General features: G+C 35.1%; 4 protein-coding genes across 5 annotated transcripts in view; 2 read left to right on the plus strand and 2 right to left on the minus strand.

The window, feature by feature from the left end:
• Positions 1-1,376: 1,376 nt before the first annotated feature.
• LOC116350412 lies at positions 1,377-5,601 on the plus strand. Its single transcript, XM_031782204.1, has 9 exons — positions 1,377-2,108; positions 2,178-2,294; positions 2,365-2,555; positions 2,639-2,936; positions 2,998-3,122; positions 3,186-3,360; positions 3,425-4,396; positions 4,460-4,794; positions 5,141-5,601. The coding sequence occupies exons 1-8, from the start codon at positions 1,998-2,000 to the stop codon at positions 4,670-4,672; spliced, it is 2,202 nt and encodes a 733-aa protein (XP_031638064.1). The 5' UTR covers positions 1,377-1,997; the 3' UTR covers positions 4,673-4,794; positions 5,141-5,601.
• On the minus strand, positions 5,500-7,459 carry LOC116350413. Of its 2 annotated transcripts, none has more exons than XM_031782206.1 (6): positions 7,155-7,459; positions 6,999-7,080; positions 6,702-6,925; positions 6,584-6,647; positions 6,150-6,511; positions 5,500-5,820 (listed from the first exon to the last, which is right to left on the minus strand). In XM_031782206.1, the coding sequence occupies exons 1-6, from the start codon at positions 7,363-7,365 to the stop codon at positions 5,801-5,803; spliced, it is 963 nt and encodes a 320-aa protein (XP_031638066.1). In that variant the 5' UTR covers positions 7,366-7,459; the 3' UTR covers positions 5,500-5,800. The 2 variants fall into 2 exon arrangements, with proteins under 2 accessions (XP_031638066.1, XP_031638065.1); XM_031782205.1 differs by having other exon boundaries at positions 5,501-5,820; positions 6,125-6,511.
• A 558-nt stretch (positions 7,460-8,017) lies between these two features.
• LOC116350363 (solute carrier family 15 member 2-like) lies at positions 8,018-10,400 on the plus strand. The gene is made up of 5 exons (XM_031782139.1): positions 8,018-8,328; positions 8,686-8,826; positions 8,889-9,392; positions 9,458-9,543; positions 9,596-10,400. Exons 1-5 carry the CDS (start codon positions 8,298-8,300, stop codon positions 10,334-10,336), a joined length of 1,503 nt encoding a protein of 500 aa, XP_031637999.1. The 5' UTR covers positions 8,018-8,297; the 3' UTR covers positions 10,337-10,400.
• Positions 10,401-11,385: 985 nt separating this feature from the next.
• The window catches only part of LOC116350347 (peptide transporter family 1-like), a 31,281-nt gene continuing 23,996 nt past the window's right edge, over positions 11,386-18,670 (minus strand). The window contains exons 2-5 of the mRNA XM_031782112.1: positions 12,958-13,098; positions 12,392-12,895; positions 12,242-12,327; positions 11,386-12,179 (exon numbers count right to left, since the gene is read on the minus strand). Of these exons, the coding sequence (XP_031637972.1) occupies positions 11,409-12,179; positions 12,242-12,327; positions 12,392-12,895; positions 12,958-13,098 (1,502 nt within the window). The 3' untranslated portion in view covers positions 11,386-11,408. The remainder of the gene's footprint in view (positions 12,180-12,241; positions 12,328-12,391; positions 12,896-12,957; positions 13,099-18,670) is intronic.

Consider the following 18,670-nt stretch of genomic DNA (forward strand, 5'->3'; position numbering starts at 1 on the left):
GTCGCGAATGCGTAACTCTTTGAAATTTGATGGATATCCCGCTTTGGCGTTTTCTTGAAATCGTGTACACACTGAAGCCACGTTCAAATAGTCTCGAGCATTCGTCAGTTTTAGGAATATAGCTTGAGTGCAATCGTTGTTAAGTGCGTTCAGTATATGCTTTGGAGAAACACAACTGCAGAAAATCCTTCAGCGCTTCGAATGTTGTATTTGGTAATTTCACTTCCAAACCACTTTTACAGCTAAATTAGCGTAGAACATACTTCGAAATACATCACTTGCTCGCGCTAAAATATTCTTGTGTGCTGGTATACGGTCCATTCGATTGCCACAGATAAAAAACACATCGGCTGTAGTCTCGTCCAGGTACAAACTTCGGAATAATTCTAATGGAAAATCACTTTTTATCGCACCCAACTTAATGTCGTGGTCATTAACGACTTCAATCGCCATTTTATGCCGTTTTGGTGGATGTTCTTCATTCAATGACATTTTTTACTCACATTTTTTTTTCACAAAAATTCAACGAACACAATTTTGTTTGCAATACGTGCAAGTGCATAAATGAGACTGCATTTTCGTTATGATAAGCGTGCCTTTTGGTATGCATCCACACTCACACAGACGCTTTATTACTACATTTCCTTCTTTGTGTTGGTGAGGTGGTACGTCGTACCAAAGACAGAGACTAATGACTTTTTTCATGAATGTACTATAATCACATATTTTCAAGAAAAAACCGATTTGAATGCTTTTTTTAAACATTTTCGATGTAAATTTCCGACATCTCATGTTTAATAATGTGCGTGGTATGAAAATCAAACAATTTGCCAAAAAAATGTCATTTTTTCCCAAGAAAATTGGATAAGCGTTCAATTGAGATCAATTGGTATTGACAACCCTTTTATATTTTATTCGAATACACATACATGTACTGTTAGATATTGGTATATTCATGCTATACATCGGAATCGTATATTTGACAATTTCTACATCTGTATTTGTATGTTTGATTCACCAGCATATGTACTACACAGAATGCGGAACGAATGTCTTTGATCTGAACTTCAGATTGGACCAGCGTTTGTGTTATACAACGATCATCGGACAATACGCATTGTATGTAGCGGCTGCGTTTCGCTGAGAAGATATACAGAAATGAAGCGCCAATAGCAGACAGTGTGCGAGATAGAGAGAGCGCGCAATTTTTCATGAAACGTTTAATTGTGCATTGGATGTGTTGTTGCTTCGTATTAGTTCTACAGCTTAGAAAAGAGCTGTATGGCATATAGAGTGGCGTCGCTTTCTGTTTATATGTTTCGTTTCATTTGTACGCTACCAAAGTGACAAGTTGCCGGTGTTTGTGTATGTATCTCTTGCTGTCTTTCAATCATATCGGATGCAAATCTATTTTGTGCTGTTCAATTGTAATAAAATTGTGTTTATTGGTTGGGCTGTCAACTATTCATACATGAAAAGTATTTTCCCTGTTATTTCACCGAAAGTTCAGAAGAAAATCCGTGAAAAAAACGTGCGTGTCGATAAAATTTGCAATTTTTTTGTGTCGTTGTTTTTTGTTCGCCAATTCTACGACTTCGTCCATTGATTCGCAAATCTGAGTGTGTGACAGAACAGTCTATCAAAATAAAAACAAACGTCGATTACACACAGTGTTCGTTTTTGTGAAAATAAAGTACAGTGATGCACAAATGAAACGAAGCGATAATTGCAGCACTGTGGACTGTGACAAAAACTGTTTGTGATTGTGAACCGGTGAAACAAATCACTATCGATAGCAATCACGAATGCATCGATTTCATGTGAAGTGCGCCAAAAAATAAAAGTGACAGTAACAGAAAATTTTTGTGATTGATTTCATTTGCTATATTATGGCGACAGCATAACCTAGAAAAAATATAAAAATCAATCGAAGAGACATTGTGTTTTCGATAGAATTCCGGTAATTCAAATCGCAAAACAACACCAACACTCTCACGATGGCAAAAGCAAAGACTGATGACGTCATAAAAGACATCGAGGAGCAAGCGAAACACATCGCAAAAAAGATGAAATTGTTGCAAAACGATTGTTTGGATTCAATGAATCGGGTAAACAATTTGCATTATTTTTGTTATTTTCGTTTTTTTCTGAAACGATTTTTATCATTATGTCTCTAGAGATCGATTCCGATGAAGCACATCTTCTTTGTCATGGCTCACATGGAGAAATTATTGGTCGGAAAGGATGGTGAGCTCTTTCAAGAGAGCTTCATCGGCCACTTGAAAATTGTAGCGGTAAATTGAACACCTTTTCATATCATCATTCATATTTTGATTCGCTCTAAAAATCCATTCCGAGAAACAGATTTTGGCCGAGGAAGCGTTAAACGACAATTTCTACGAAAACTTCAAAAAAATCACCAGATTGTTATTTCAATTATTCCCGAAAATTGTCAATAACACTGAATTTTTATGCCGTGTATTTCGAGTTTGGTGCTCATCGGTTCAACACATTCCACATGAAATCATTCAAGAAATGACCAATGAAGATCAATTGTAAGTATAGCAGTTCGGTGTAAATAGTAGCAATTTGTGTGGAACACCTATCGTTTTTGGGTACTGATATCTCCTACTTCCAGGAAAACATTCGGACAGAGCATTGTTAGTGCCAACACGATTTCACTGCAACAAACATTTGTCGACACAATTTTTCACTATTTTGGACACACGCCGGAAACACCGTCACAATTCTTGCGGAAATTTTTTCAAGAAATGTCATCGCGTAAGATCGACATTGGATCGGTCACCAATGACTTTGCGGAAAAGCAATGGTTTCTGTATCAGCTCAATCGGCACTTGCGACCAAACGACCAGAAAATCCATTCGGAAATGGTTGAATGTTTTGCATTCGGTGATGAGGTCGTCAGATGTGATACGGTAACTGGGGTGGTTTTTTTCCATCGAATTAAATTTAAAAAAATCTTTTTTTCATTAACAGGTTGAGCGATTCGTACACTTCAATGTGAATTCCATTGAATTTTGGGTTCCGTATGGATTCGATGGCAGCGACAACATTAAGGTTCACATTCATGCCTCTAACATCAAAAAAGTTGTGATTCAAGAGTAAGTAAAATATGTGTTGAAGACATTACTGTCCATTCATTTAATTCTTGCGACTTGCATTAGTGATGATTTGCCTTTTGCCCGCGTAATGGCTATTGAATTGAATCGTGAAGCAAAATTTGAAGACGCCAAAGGAAGACAAGTTGCTCCGGACAAACTTTACCAAGCAAATGTCATCACAATGGAATTCATGGTCGGATTCAAGAAGAGCCAACTCAACGAACTGCTGCTCGGAATGGTGAGCAATTTTTTTGAACGGTGTCCGGTGTCTATCGATTGAAACATATAACATTTTTTTGCAGCTATGCATAACGGCCGACAGACTGATAGATTTTTTGGAGAAAAGAGCAAAGCTGTTTCCATTTTCTGATACCGAGATATACGACGATGATGATTCGATTGAATTCATTTCGCTAAACTCCGGAACGCCAGCCAGTCACAATCGATCCCAATCAAAATCATCGCAAATCTCTGAAAAACCCACGCAATCACAGGAAATCCCTATTAAACCATCAAAATCACAAGAAATCTCCAACAGACCATCACACGACATTTTCATTGATCCCAATGAGTCATTTGTTACACCATCGGAAATTGTGATGGAAAAAATGGTTAAATCTGAAAAAATAAGACCCAAACGAAAGTTCGATTCACCAGTCACAAAGGTTGATCTCACTGATGACAATGAACCTCCACCGAAGACAATGAAGTCGGCCGACGTACAAATTGAACCATCGACATTTTATCGATCGTCGATTGATGACACAAAAACACAGCTGAAACGTCCAAAACGTGGTGCAGCTAAAGTGGCATTGAAAAAGATTAAGACGGTCGATACATATAAGTTCAGTGATGATAGCAGAACACCACCGAAAAAAGCACAACCGAAAAAGAAAAAGCGTGCACCAACTAAACGCAAAGCAAAAGTTCCAATCGGTCCTGTCATTGAGATTCCGCCCCGAATTGGAAATTCGATCAATCCACGAAAATTGTATAATCCAAATCAGTATGATGATGACGCATCAAATGCAATCGATCTTGATGTCGATAAAAAGCAAAAGATTAGGTCGCATTGGAGCAATGAACCTGTAATACCGGAAAGTTTCCACAGCTCCATTTTGGAGGATACAAACCGGAAAAAGAGCCGAATTTTTCAAAATATTGACAAAATCAATCTGAAGGCACAAAATCGTCCGAATGCCAGTTTTTCGTATCGCCAATCGAAGATAGCACAAAAACAACAACCAGCTGACTCAACCATTGTTTCGATTGATGTAAGTTTTGCGACTTGATGATTTTCGTACAGAGATTTTAAATGGTTTGTTTCATTTTTGAAGGCAGCGAAAGGTTCACAGAATGACCACATGGACATAGAAGACGATGACATCGATGTCAATGGTAACTTCACCGCAAATGTCAACATTGATCGGAAAGGAACGGTCGGAAGGTGCACAAAAGATTGTAACGATCTTAATCGAGAATTTCTTCGAGGTGTAAGAGAGATTTCAAATATCAGCAACCAACTTGTCGTCTTATTAAGTCCAAAATGAACACGTTGCCATTAATATGGTTTATAAAGGCCATCGAAACCAATATGCTACTTTGTAAATATCGCTGGAATCGAAAGAGAAAAAGTCACATCAGAAATTGTTCAATTGTCACACAATCTAAGGTAATTTTTTTTACTTTCGATGAATTATTTTGGATTATTTATGTATTTTCGGTGTCATGTATGGCAGGGATTCTTCGCATTGGTGGTGCGTATTAAAGTCCAAATAATGAAAATTTAACGAACCAAGATTTTCCATTGAGACGAAAATCAAAGTTATTCAAAGTAACAAGCGTTACCACATTTTTTTTTTCAACAACGACCCGAAATTGCAATAAGTCATATTGTCAGTTGGACATCAAACAGCGACTTTTACAGCGCTGAAATATGTTTGACATAAATTTTGATTTATTCACACTATTCACAAGCTTCATTTATCAAAAACTTCTTCATTTACTTTTATTTCCAGAGCTTCTTGCAAACTGTTATGAATGATAACAACATTGAAGTCAGTCACAACAATACACAAAACCCTTGCTGTCATGGCCGGAAGATATTTGGATGAACTTCAAGCATTACACTGGCTTTGGATAAACTGGATAATTAATTGGACTCAAACAAACAGCCACTAACATGACACATATTTTTATGTCTTTTGGACTTTTGATTCGTTTTATTATCAGAAGAGAAAGAGATACATAATACTAAAATTGGTTAATCGATGACTGAAGCAAATTCAGCTAATCTTTTATTGTAATTTTCGATTGTGAACTTAAAAACTATTTGAAGACATTTTGCCAACAATGAGGCTATACATGGATTTCTTTTTGAATATACTGAATTCTTTCAAAATATCGTTACAAGAAAAATAAAATAATTGTATACAAAATAAAATATCAAGTTATATAAAACCAGAAGTTAGTTTAACCAATATTAAAAGTTAAATTTAATTGAAATTCCATTCAATCGTTCCATTTTGAACCAAAATGTGATTTTTTTTAAATAAAAGTTATATGAAAACCAAAGAAAATTGTTAAAAAAAATTGATTTTTTTGTGTCAAATAATTTCATTTGGAAATGGGTGATAGAAGATCGTCTCCTGTTTGAACGCTGAAAAATGAGCTGATGTTCACTCCATTGACCGTCCCACTGAAAATGAGAAAAAAAGGTGGAATTAGCAAAACATACAGAAAATGGACATAAAGGAAAGAGTATAAAGAGAGACAATGACAATGTTTTATAGTTGACTGCAGCATATGGAGAAGGTAACTCCATAAAAAATCAACGCCTACTTAAACAATTACAACTATACATTCTATGGAGTAAAGCATATATGGAGTTAAGCACATTAAACAGCAGTTAAATATTAAACATTGTCCGTTCAAAATATGGGCTAACATTGAAAATCATGCTTGGATAAACATTGAGTACAACTTAAAACAAACACACATACTTTTGATCGGACAAGACGGATTTACCTTCCCCATTGTTCGTTGAAAAGTAGAAGGTACCATTGCCACTTATATTGATCACAAGATTGGTTGGCTGGCCCGGTGCTGGATTGACGGTTTGATTTGTTTCTGTGTTGATTGCTAACTTTTGCACTGGATTTGCTAGTGCCTTTGGTTGATTGACTTGTATCATTGGTGTTGAGCTGACGGGTTGCTTTGGTGCCGACTTTGGTACTGTGTTTGTTATGACCTTTGGATGGTTGGCTTGTTTCGTCGGTGTTGAGTTCACGGATTGCTTTGTTTCTGTCGGTTTTTCTACTATGTCAGTTCCTGTCTTTGGTTTTTTAGCTGGTGGCATCAGTGCTTCTTTTTTGACATAGATGATCGGCCTGAAAATCGATTTTTGTTTTGAAAACCACCTGACGACATGAATATTATTGATATTCATAATGAGAACTTACTTGGCAAGACGCCGCAGCAAATTTTCAGCGATTCGAGCATTGGTATCGAAGTCGAATTCGAAGTCTGAAAATGAAACCAGTTCAGTAGTGAAATACGATAATGTATGTTTTGTCTCACCCCTATCGTCGAATTTTCCCTGAAGCTGACCGATATAATTCCAGACGGACAATGTTTCCTGGTCGTTATTGTAGTCTGGGTGCATTGGATCGTACAAAACTGGATGAATTGTGAGTAGTTCAATAAATGGTACCATCACATCAAAAACATGGTTTAGCGTGGTAGCTTCCGAACGATTTACCGTGTTGACATCATTTTTCACAGACTTATCCAGTTTTTGTTTGCTTCAGTGTAAAAATCAAGAGTATTATAAACATTTAAAACCGCAACAAAATTGGATGTTAAAAATATAGTTACCCAGCAATAACTTCAATGTATTTGCGGAATTTTCGCATCAAACCAGTCAATTCACATTCATCTTTACACTTGCGCTTAAAGACTAACAAAGAAATGTTTATTCAACGAAATCAGACAGAACTTTTTTTGTGTACAAAAAAACTCAATAGTACGTACATGATTGGTATGTGCTCCAATCGTTGAGAATGCCAATCCAAATATCGTTCTTTTTTGCCGATAAATCGTGTTCATCATCATCTTTTTCGTACAGCATTGGTTCGGAAGCACATAGCCTTAGCAAATGGACATAACTTCGTAAAAGTGGCAACACATTCTTATGGGTTGAATCCTTTTGACACAGACAATCATCGTTGTTTATTTGCGACATTTTTCAATCAATTTGATGAAGACTTTGATTTCAATCGGATTTCAATAAAATTATTTTTTGATGAAAATTGAACAAATTTACGACGAAGAACCAAAAAAACACGTTTCTTAAAGACAGCAGCAGAAAACTTAGTGTGCACAAATACAATATTTAATGTAGTGCCTGTGTATGTGTGAGCATTTCCGTACAGCAACTGTCAAATCAATATTATACGTCACATGATGGTGAAAATGTGAATGTTGTTTGTTTTTCGTGCGCAATTTAAAAATTCGATCAAAAACACTCACGACATTTCAAATGTATTTTTGTTTCAATTTTGACAGTGGAATCGGATGAGATAATTTTTAATTGATAGCATGGCTATAGCCAAAGATATTCTGGATTCTGTGATTGTTACTTTTTCATTTTACTTAAAATGTGCCGAAAGTGATGAAAACTGAAAAACAAAAAAGTAGTGTAAAATTGATGTCGCCGTTATTTCTCGTGCTAAATGCTTCGCAAACCATTCGTGCTAAATATACTTCGAAATGGCGATACCATTGAGGTAACTCACGGTATTTATTGGAATTTGATAAACATCTCCCAGAAATGCAAATTATAAAAAAATATCATCGACCAATAGGAACCTTTACTGGCCACACAATATTTCTATCGAATATGCATATTCAACGGTTGTTTCACGTACAAACGGGTTTATTTGTATCAGTTATCATTTAAACGTTATGGCGATTGGTTCCAGTGCATGTTTCAGAAATATTCTTTTTTAAAGAGGAGAACCGTTTCATACAAAAACCAATAATTGTGTAAAGGAGAATTAAATTTGGCGTGTGTTGAATTGAAATAAAACAATACCTTTCCTACACTAGGTGTGTGGAAAAGTAAAAGTACATAAAAATTATTCATCTTAAAAAAATCACATCAGTTTATTCTAAATGCATAACTCTAGTGAACAGACACTCAATGGTAAGAGATCGATGCAAAAAAATGTAGTTTTTAGTGACAAAAACCGGTTTCAAATCAATTCAAATCTTATCAAATTTATTCACTTCGATTCCGCTAAATAAAATCACATTGATTTAAAACAGAGATTAGTGTAGCCATTCACAGTCTATTTCGAACTTCGTACCATAATTACCATAATTTCATTTTTATTGTATTTTATAAGCAAAATAAAAGCAGATCGGATTTGTTTTTTTAGCTTGAATCTGTATCATTGGTATCATTTTGTAATAAAATTTAATTTATCCTTTCACACAATGATGCACATCGATTGATTGATGCAATATTTCAAATGAAAATGTCAAAAAAACCATATTCCAGACGAAAGTTGTCAAGGTAGTGCAACGAACTCTGTGTCAAACATCGAAAATGCTGAACCACAAAAGCTTGCGTATCCAAAACGTGTATTTTTAATCATTGGCAATGAATTTTGTGAGCGATTCAATTACCATGGAATGAAAGGTAAACAAAAGTGACAAAATAACAGGTCAACGAAGTATAAAAAAAACGTTTATTCTTTTCAGCAATTTTGGCATTTTATTTGCGATTCAAACTCGGTTTCACGGAAAATGATGCCACGGTATTGTATCATGCATTTGTGACGTTGGTGTATTTCACATGCATTATTGGCGCCGTCTTGTCTGACGTTTGGTTGGGAAAATTCAAAACCATTTTGTATTTATCAATTTTATACGTAATCGGAAGCACGATTGTTGCACTTGGAGCGATCCCAGCCATTGCAATTTCACCTATAGTCGCACTTTACATCGGATTGACTTTGATCACAATCGGCAGCGGTGGTATAAAACCGTGCGTTGGACCTTTTGGAGGAGATCAATTTAAATTACCGGAACAAACAGCGCAAATGGCCACATATTTCTCAATGTTTTATTTTGCATTTGATTCAGGTGCATTTATTTCAACATTGATAACACCCATTCTAAGATCAGACGTACATTGTTTCGGTGAAAATGATTGCTATTCGCTGGCATTTGGAGTACCCGTCTTACTTATGATTATATCCATCCGTATGTTTTCAATTTAATTGACAAAATAATGTTCTTGCTGAGTTGTTGCTTTGTATTTTTTTCAGTGCTCTTCATAATTGGTAAATCATCTTATACTTATGTTCAAACGTCATCCGAAAATATATTGATGAAAATGTTGAAATGCATATGGGTAAGATCCTGAATTCTAGTTGAAATTTCGAAATAATTCATCTTTATTTTAGAATGCAATGATCATCAAACGACGCCAGGGAAAAACTAAGCCACGCAAAAATCTGCTGGATTATTCGATTGAAAAGTATGGCGCACAACTGGTGAATGAAACGCGAGCTATTTTGAAAATTTTCACACTTTATTTACCTCTGCCTTTCTTCTGGGCGTTACTAATGCAAACTGGATCGCGTTGGACATTTCAAGCCAATCGAATGAATGGTGACCTTGGATTTTACACCATCAAAGCGGATCAAATACAAATGCTGGAAGCACTTTTGGTTCTGACATTTGTTCCATTGTGTGATATCTTCATATATCCAGGGTTAGGAAAAATCGGCATACGGCGACCATTGCAAAGGCTTACGTTTGCTGGATTTTTTGGTGTAATCTCATTCGTGCTATCTGCAAGTCTTCAATACTGGATTGAATCGATGCCGCTGAATTCCGTGAACATGTTGTGGCAAATTCCACAGTATATCATGTTATCTCTGGCGGAAGCCATGGCTGGTGTAACCGGTCTCTCGTTTTCATATGAACAGGCTCCGAAGAGCATGAAATCGATTGTATTTACCTTTTGGTATTTACAAATGGCATTTGGTAATATAATTGTCATGTTTATAGTCGGAATGGATTTGTTTGATTCACGAACATACGAATTTCTCTTCTCAGCCAGCCTAACATTCTGCAGTATGCTTGCATTTTCAATACTTGTTTATAATTATGAGAGATTTAAAACAACCGAGACACATTAATAAAAAAAATGTACAAATAAAACGTGAATAAAGTTCAAATAAACGGTCGGCGGAATGAAGTGAAGAAACGAAAAAAGACTGTGAAGATTATAGCCACTTTGAATTAATGAATTTAATATGTTTACGTTGAGCTTATAAGCTGATAATGAGAGTGATACCTCTTTGAATTCAATTGAATATCAATACTTAATATTGCATACTTTTGGGCTCATAAGCTTACATGGATATTGTTACTGGTACAGATTCTCTTGTGATTATGCGATTCAATTAACTCAAATCTTTTCCAATAGTCTTTTGGAATTACTTTCCCTAAACAACTGCAATGAATTTAAAGAAATTGTAAATAGGTTTACGTACGCATTGAACCTGACTTGCTTTAGAAGGATGATAGATGACGTCGAGATATCTTTTGAAATATTTGGCGTATCATCTGTATGGTTCTCTGCTCACAGTGTTGCCCAGAAATATGCAATACTTTTATCAAGCAGAGTATCATTATTTGCTGCTGCTCAGCATATGACTGAGAGCTGAGTAATGCTGAACTCGTACGGCTAACGCATACGAAACGGATGCACGATACATATTCCCCTTTCGCTTCGTATGTGCTGCCGTTGTCGCTATTGCCGCTGCTGTTTCACTTACGCGTAAAATACAACGGCATCAACGGTAACACACTATACCAGCGAACATACGAAGTGAAGGAGAATATATGAGAGACTGAGAGCAAAAACAGTACGTCGCATCTCATCTCTTGCTTTCACTTTCGTATGTTCGCTGGTACCGTTGATGCCGTTGTACTTTACGCGTAAGTGAAACAGCAGCGGCAATAGCGTCAACGGCAGCACATACGAAGCGAAATGGGAATATGTATCGTGCATTCATTTCGTATGCGTTAGCCGTACGAGTTCAGCATTACTCAGTTCTCAGTCATATGCTGAGCAGCAGCAAATAATGATACTCTGTTATCAAGTGAAAAAACATAAAATTTTACAAAAAATAAAAAAAAACGTTTTGTTTATTTGTTATAAGCTGAAGCTATATATCTCACACTGTTGGTACGTTTATCGAAAAATCATGTACTAACCGCAACCATTTTATTTTTTTCTGAATCAATAGATCTCTTAAATTTTTCATAATTATAGGCAAAAATTGCAAATACAAACATGCTGCAAAACATTAAACCGGAGAAAAAGAACAATTCATAGACACGTGATTCAAAGAATTCCATTCCGGCTATAAAAATAAGAATTGTATTACCAAGAGCCACTTCTAAACACCAAATGGATAAGACAACCGATTTCATGCTTTCGGGAGCTTGTTCGTATGAAAACGCTGGGCCAGTTACCCCAGTCATGGTATCAGACAGTGACAAAAACACATATTGTGGTATTTGCCACAACATATTTACGGAATTTAGCGGCATCGATTCAATTCGGTATTGGACATATGCAGAGAGCAAAAATGCGATTCCCGCCAAAATACCACCAATCTTCATTTTTTGTAATGGTCGCCGTATGCCAATTTTGCTAAACAATGGATAAATGACGAACTCACACAATGGGATGAATGTAAGCGTAAATATTGATTCAATCATTTGCATTTGATCCGGTTTTAGAGTATAAAATCCAAGGTCACCGTTCATTTTATTCGCTTGAAAGGTCCAACGGGATCCAGTTTGAAAAATTAATGCCCAGAAAATGGGCAGAGGTAAGTAAAGCACCAAAATTTTTAACATAATCCGAGTGTCAACCACCAGTTGTGCGCCATACTTTTCAATCGAATAATCCAGCAGATTTTTGCGTGGCTTAGTTTTTCCATTGAGTCGTTTGGTGATTATTGCATTCTATAAAAGAGATTAATTATTTCGCAACTTCAACTAGAATTCATGATCATTCAAATACTTACCCATATGCATTCCAACATTTTTAGCAACATATTCTCGGAAGACGTTTGAACATAAGTGTAAGATGATTTACCAATTATGACGAGCACTGAAAAAATACAAAGGAACATCGAAGAAGGAAGTTTCTTCTGTAAATTGAATTAAAATCTTACCTATAGATGTAATCATAAGCAATGCAGGAACTCCAAATGCCAGCGAATAGCAATCATTTTCACCGAAACAATGTATGTCTGCTCTTAACATGGGTGTAATAGATGTGGAAATGAATGAGCCAGCATGAAACGCAAAGAAAAACATGGAAAAATATCTGACCATTTGTGCACTTTGTTCCGGTAATTCAAATTGATCTCCTCCAAAAGGTGCAACACATGCTTTTATACCGCCACTGCCGATTGTGATTGAAGTCAATCCGATGTAAAGTGCAATCTTAGGTGAAATTGAAATGGCTGGGATTGCTCCAAGTGCAACGATCGTGCTTCCGATAACGTATAAAATTGAAAAATACAAAATTGTTTTGAATTTTCCCAACCAAACGTCAGATATGACGGCTCCAAAGATAGATGTGAAATACACCAACATCACAAAAGCATGAAACAGTACCGTGGCATCATTTTCAGTGAAACCGAGTTTGAATCGCAAATAAAATGCCAAAATTGCTAGAAAAAATTGAATTTTTCATGAAAATTAGACCTTTATGCTATTAGATTCTTTGGTTTACCCCTAAATCCATTGAAATTGAACCGTTCACAAAACTCATTTCCAATAATGAGGAATACACGTTTTGGATACGGTAACTTTTGTGGTTCTGCCTTTTCGATATTTAACAGAGCGCTCGAAACATTATCTTTGTTATTTTCGTCTGAAATGATTCCGAAGATAATAAATGTAGTTCGTTTATGATATTCCAACCGGCTAAGCCTATGAAGAGACAGAATGCGTAATCCCCTCATTCATGCCATCTTGTTTTCCATAGTTGAACTCAATTTGTTGCACTGCATTGAATCGAAAAAGAGAAAAAACAACAACAACAATAACATGGCTACATAGATCTGTTGTTCAGTGAGATACGTATAACAATGGAATGAAAGACTGAAGAGAGCGTTAATGTGTATGTATGCATCAGCACAGATGTACAGCTCTGTGTGGCCATACTATTGTTGTTGTTTTTTCTCCTCTTTTTCGTTTCAATACGACTGATCTAAATCAAGTTAACTGACATAAATAGAGATGGCGCGGGTAAAAAGTTCCCGTAAAAATATTTCTCCAATCTCATACAAATATAGACCGGTTGTGATATTCATATTCTAGTACAAACGAGTATCTGACTTGAAAAAAAAAACACATTGATATCACGTGAAATATTTCGCAGATGTTTCCCAATCTTTATGGTACAGAATTTGCTTTTGCTCGTTTTGGTATTAAAAAAACCCGGTAATATGATGGAAGTATCTTGGGGCCGTGTCTTTTTATTATTTTTATTAATGACATTGTCGAAAATGGTCATTAAGATTTGTTTGCCAAAGAGATGAGAATTTTGTATTGCCACCGTATCAGTTTAAATGTGATGTTTTAAGTATTCAACCGCTTTGGAGACGGCGTATCTCTTATTGGGTAAAATAGTGTCACGTTCGCTTAGAGATAAGATAGTATACACTGCCAGTTTTTGGCCGTAGAGCTTAATGTGAAACGTGGAACCGTACTACTAAGAAAAACAAACTACTCGACATTCATATTTTGAATTTTTCGCCACAATTTTTTTAAAATAAATTTCCCCTTGAAAATTGACTTTGCAAATATTTTCACTAATTTGCAGTGAATAGAATGACGCTAGTGATATATCATGATACTATTGATAGTACGATATGAATATCGTGCTATTGGTACATTTCAATTTTGTGACAACAACAATTATTTCTCTTCAATATATTCCTTCAAATATAGAGCTCTATTTTGATATTTTAGATTCTACATTTGCGGCAAAATATTGAAGAGCCAAATTGTTGTTGTCACAAAATTAAAATGTACCAATAGCACGCTATTCATATCGAACTATCATAGCGGTGGTCTATTATAGGAATTCCCATATAAATTTTGTTACCGAAAACACTGACGCGCTCCCTGATTGCATCAAATCGAACTAATCTGTCCCAAATGTGTTGTTTTGCATCTAACAGATGGCGCTCGCATATTTACAATAACAAAAATTTACTTAAAAAGTTTGAAAAGTACAGAAAAATAATTTAAAAAAGTAACAATAAATAAATTTTAAAACTTTTTTTAATGGAAATTAGTTTTTTTTGTAATTTTGTGAAATTCATTGTTTTCAATATTGAAAAATATTAATTTAGAAAAATAAAATGGTTAACATAGCCTCACTTTTGTGTCACAATGATAACAAGTTGATTGCTAAAAAAATCTACAAAGCACCAGAAAATATTTACAAAATAAATGTAAATATATTTTTAAATGTTAATTTAAGTGAACATTAATATAATTTTCATTTTTGTGGGATTGGAATTCAAAATATTCGAAAATATTAAATTAATTTTTCTCATAATTTTTCATATTTCGGCCAAACGGCCAGCGTAAAATGCCATCAAACCTGCCGGAAACTCCATAATTTATATACCATTCGTAAGGTTATTTTATAAGGAATCTAAAACAATTTGGTGCCTCGGGTGTCTCCAACTTTTTTTCAACAAGTTTCATCTAGATCCAAAGTAATCAAATTAACACTGAAGTAAAACTCATTTATTCCATCGTTTATCCACCCAATAAAGTTGCGGAGAAACGTAATTCCACCCGAATCCATTCGTTATCCACTCAATAAATGGTGAGTGGAATCGAAATATTTTTCAAAGTGGAATCCAAAAAAGAGGGTCCATGAATGAAAAAATTAAATGGGGAGCACTTATGGGGAAAATAAAAAATACGTCTGGAGGGTTTTTTATGCCCTATCGAATGCCGAAAACCCGAACTCTCTATCTTTTCTGGTTTTCTCTAAAATCACTGAACAAACATATATATATATATTAGACTGGCCCCCAAAACACAAAAGTTGAAATTTTTTCGCTCTTACCTCGGAATACTTTTCCATATGGTGTGCAAATAGCGTGTGTAAAGTTTCATGCCGATAGCTCAACGCTAGATGCGTACCGAAATTATGCCCAAACTGTGACATTGCTAGCGCCACGGCGGAATTCAATGTAATCTACACTAAGTTGCCGCCAAATAGTGAAAAGACTTTTGCTCAGTTGCAACCAACGGACTAGAGCTCCATAGTTGTCCGTAGTGGCGCTAGCAGTTCTACAGTTTTGCATTTTATACAGTCTCTTATGGAGCATAATTTCTGTATGGCTAGATGGTGCCGCAAGAGCTCGGTAGATCATTATGTGAATTTATTGAAAAATGACGTTTGCAGTTAAAATAAAAATATCTTCGCACAACCATATCGACGAAGAAATGATGGTAATCGTCATTTTCAATCGAACACTTGCCACTGGTGAAGTTTCGAAGAATAAAACACACTTCCACGCAAAATTTTCAATTTGACCAAAAATGAAGGTTTTGTACCAAAGGTACGACAAACCTACACAAATTAATCTCCTTTGAAGTTAGAATACTTTCAGAGCAAAATTAATGTGATTCCACTTTCGTATACACCAATTTGAACGCATCGTATAGCGGGAACACTGTCTTTTGCATAGCTAATTGTGAGCAATGAACGTGGGGCCAAAATATGAATATGAAACATGATTTATCCGAACTATAATTCACTTCTAAACCTATTTCAATGACTGAATTCGATCAATTTTGACTGTATAAACAATATCAATGCTGTTGGAAAGCGTTCTGGCCTGATTTGCGCATTGTTATACTGGCCGAGGTGAATGTATGTTTTCAACTCGCAATATAAAATGGATCATTTTATGAAGAACCAAAAGTGACATTCAATTGGTTTTAAATCCTAAATTTTATACTGACATCGATAGAATATCATGAAATATAATGAAATATCACATCTAGAGCCGTTCAATTGTTATCAAGTTATCAAAATTTTTCGATTAGGTGATAAATACCTTTTAAAGCAGTTTTCTTTAAAAAAAAGTGTACACTAAAAAATCAAACATTTTACATATAGATATGAATTAAATGGCTCTGAATATGATATTTCATGATATTCTATCGATTTTAGCATGAAATATATGATTTAAAACCAATTGAATGTCACTTTTGGTTCTTCATAAAATGATCCGTTTTATATTGCGAGTTGAAAACATACATTCACCTCGGACAGTATAGCAATGCGCAAATCAGGCCAGAGAGCTTTCCAACAGCATTGATATTGTTTATACAGTCAAAATTGATCGAATTCAGTCATTGAAATAGGTTAAGAAGTGAATTATAGTTCGGATAAATCATGATTCATATTTTGGCCCCACGTTCATTGCTCACAATTTGTTATGCATATGACAGTTTTCCAGCTATCAAATGAATGTATACCAAAATGGAATCACATTATTTCTGCGCTGAAAGTATTCTAACTTCAAATGAGATTAATTTGTGGAGGTTTGTCGTACCTTTGGTACAAAATCTTCATTTTGGGTCAAAAAAATGAAAATTTTGCATATGAATGTGTTTTATTTTCATCCAAATCGTTTGAAACCTCACCAGTGGCAGGTGTTTGATGAAAAATGACGATTACCATCAATTTTTAGTCGATATGATTGTGCGAAGATATTTTTATTTTAACTGAAAACGTCATTTTTCAATGAATTCACATAATGACCTACCGAGCTCTTGCGGCACCATCTAGCGTTGAGCTATCGGCATGAAACTTTACACACGTTATTTGCACACCATATGAAAAAGTATTCCGAGGTGAGAGCGAAAAAATTTCAACTTTTGTGTTTTGTGGGCCAGTCTAATGCACAAAAAACAATCGCTGAAGCAAATATTAAGAAAGATCTTGGATTCATAAAAGCAAATTTTGGATGTTTGTCGATTGCGGTAACGAAAGTACAAGAAAAAGGCGGTTTACTTGCTGATACGATTAATACATTTGATTCAATTCGTCCAAAATTACAATCGATGTCAAAACGTCCAGAATTTTTGAAAAAATTTAATGCAGTTGCTGATAAAAACCCAGGCCTGGCCACTTTACGTGAGATCTTAAGCTTATTGGATGGTGAACAGCTAGGAGAGCCAAACGACTTTATTGACAGCATGAGTCCAACTGAATTAAGGTGCGTGTCATCAGCGCCACCCTGTAACTGTGCTGGCAGACCTATATATGTAAAAAATTGTTCTCGAATTGTGCTGGCAAAAAATACATATTTTCAGGGGGGTCTGACACGAAACCATCGAGCACAATTCGTCCAAAGTCGAAAAATCGCTGTTTTTCCAAAAATTTGTATGGGAGGTATGTCAGAACATGATTTTTTTCGGGTGATATATACATGAAAAAATTGTGCTCGAATTGTGCTGGCAGAAAATACATACTTTTATGGGGGTCTGACACGAAACCATGGCCTGGAAATGCCTATGTAATTTACATATAAACGAGTGAGACTCAAACATGTTCTTCTTTTTCCATCAAATTTACCAGTGGCGCCACCAATTTTACATATAAGCGCATACAAAATTTTCAATATGGCTGCGCCCATGAGAGAGAAAATTTCGTCTCATTCATTTCCGCCCCATGCACGAAACCATCGAGCACAATTCGTCCAAAAAGTAGAAAAAAAAAATATTTTTTGAAAATCTCAATTTATTTATTTGAATGAGAGATTTATGACAAAAGAGTTTCTTATTTATGTAAAAAAAAAGTGAAATAACCTTATTTATATACTGAATGCATTTCGGTTTCAACTGATTATTATAATGTTTTTTTTATTATTACAATGTGGTGTCTTTTACTTAATCTATAGGTTATAAATTAGAGCTGTCAATGAACGTTCGTTCGTTTAATTAGGTATAAAGTTCATGTTGATTGACACGAACTTTATACCTAATACAAATGTGCAAAGTCCCAAGTACATTTGTTCCAGGTAAAATGGTCCTGTAAATGAGGATCACTTTTAAATAAGTACGTATCACTTTGAACTTAAAAAGTAAATTAAGTTTGAATTTGAATGGGTAAGAATAATCATGACCTCCAAACATTCTTTAAAAAAATACTGATATAAGACGATGAATTAAAATAAATGAGATACTAACTCGCGTTTAAAATAAATCTGATACTTGAAAGATATTGAAATTAAAAGTGGTATGTATCACATTTATTTTCAATTTGTTCAAGTATCAAATTTATTTTCAATTCTGGCTAGTATCTCATTTATTTTAACTCATTTGTGCATTATACCGAGTCTCCGAGAGTTTCATATAAGCCTTCCCATGTAGATGGTAAAAAATCGTGAAAAATGAAAAAA

This window comes from Contarinia nasturtii, unplaced genomic scaffold (genome assembly GCF_009176525.2).
Source record: "Contarinia nasturtii isolate CC-2019 unplaced genomic scaffold, AAFC_CNas_1.1 Cnas_scaffold_4084, whole genome shotgun sequence".
NCBI lineage: Eukaryota > Metazoa > Arthropoda > Insecta > Diptera > Cecidomyiidae > Contarinia > Contarinia nasturtii.

Bases quoted from the DNA above. Each gene is read 5' to 3' on its own strand.
- LOC116350412 (XM_031782204.1), top strand. From the start codon at position 1,998: ATGGCAAAAGCAAAGACTGATGACGTCATAAAAGACATCGAGGAGCAA. The intron at 2,109-2,177 runs GTAAACAATTTG...TTATGTCTCTAG, and splicing joins GTTTGGATTCAATGAATCGG to AGATCGATTCCGATGAAGCA. The intron at 3,361-3,424 runs GTGAGCAATTTT...ATTTTTTTGCAG, and splicing joins ACGAACTGCTGCTCGGAATG to CTATGCATAACGGCCGACAG.
- LOC116350413 (XM_031782205.1), bottom strand. From the start codon at position 7,365: ATGTCGCAAATAAACAACGATGATTGTCTGTGTCAAAAGGATTCAACC. The intron at 6,926-6,998 runs GTAACTATATTT...TTTACACTGAAG, and splicing joins TACATTGAAGTTATTGCTGG to CAAACAAAAACTGGATAAGT. The intron at 5,821-6,124 runs GTATGTGTGTTT...TCTCATTTTCAG, and splicing joins TCCGTCTTGTCCGATCAAAA to TGGGACGGTCAATGGAGTGA.
- LOC116350363 (XM_031782139.1), top strand. From the start codon at position 8,298: ATGCATAACTCTAGTGAACAGACACTCAATG. The intron at 8,827-8,888 runs GTAAACAAAAGT...TATTCTTTTCAG, and splicing joins CAATTACCATGGAATGAAAG to CAATTTTGGCATTTTATTTG. The intron at 9,544-9,595 runs GTAAGATCCTGA...TCTTTATTTTAG, and splicing joins AAATGTTGAAATGCATATGG to AATGCAATGATCATCAAACG.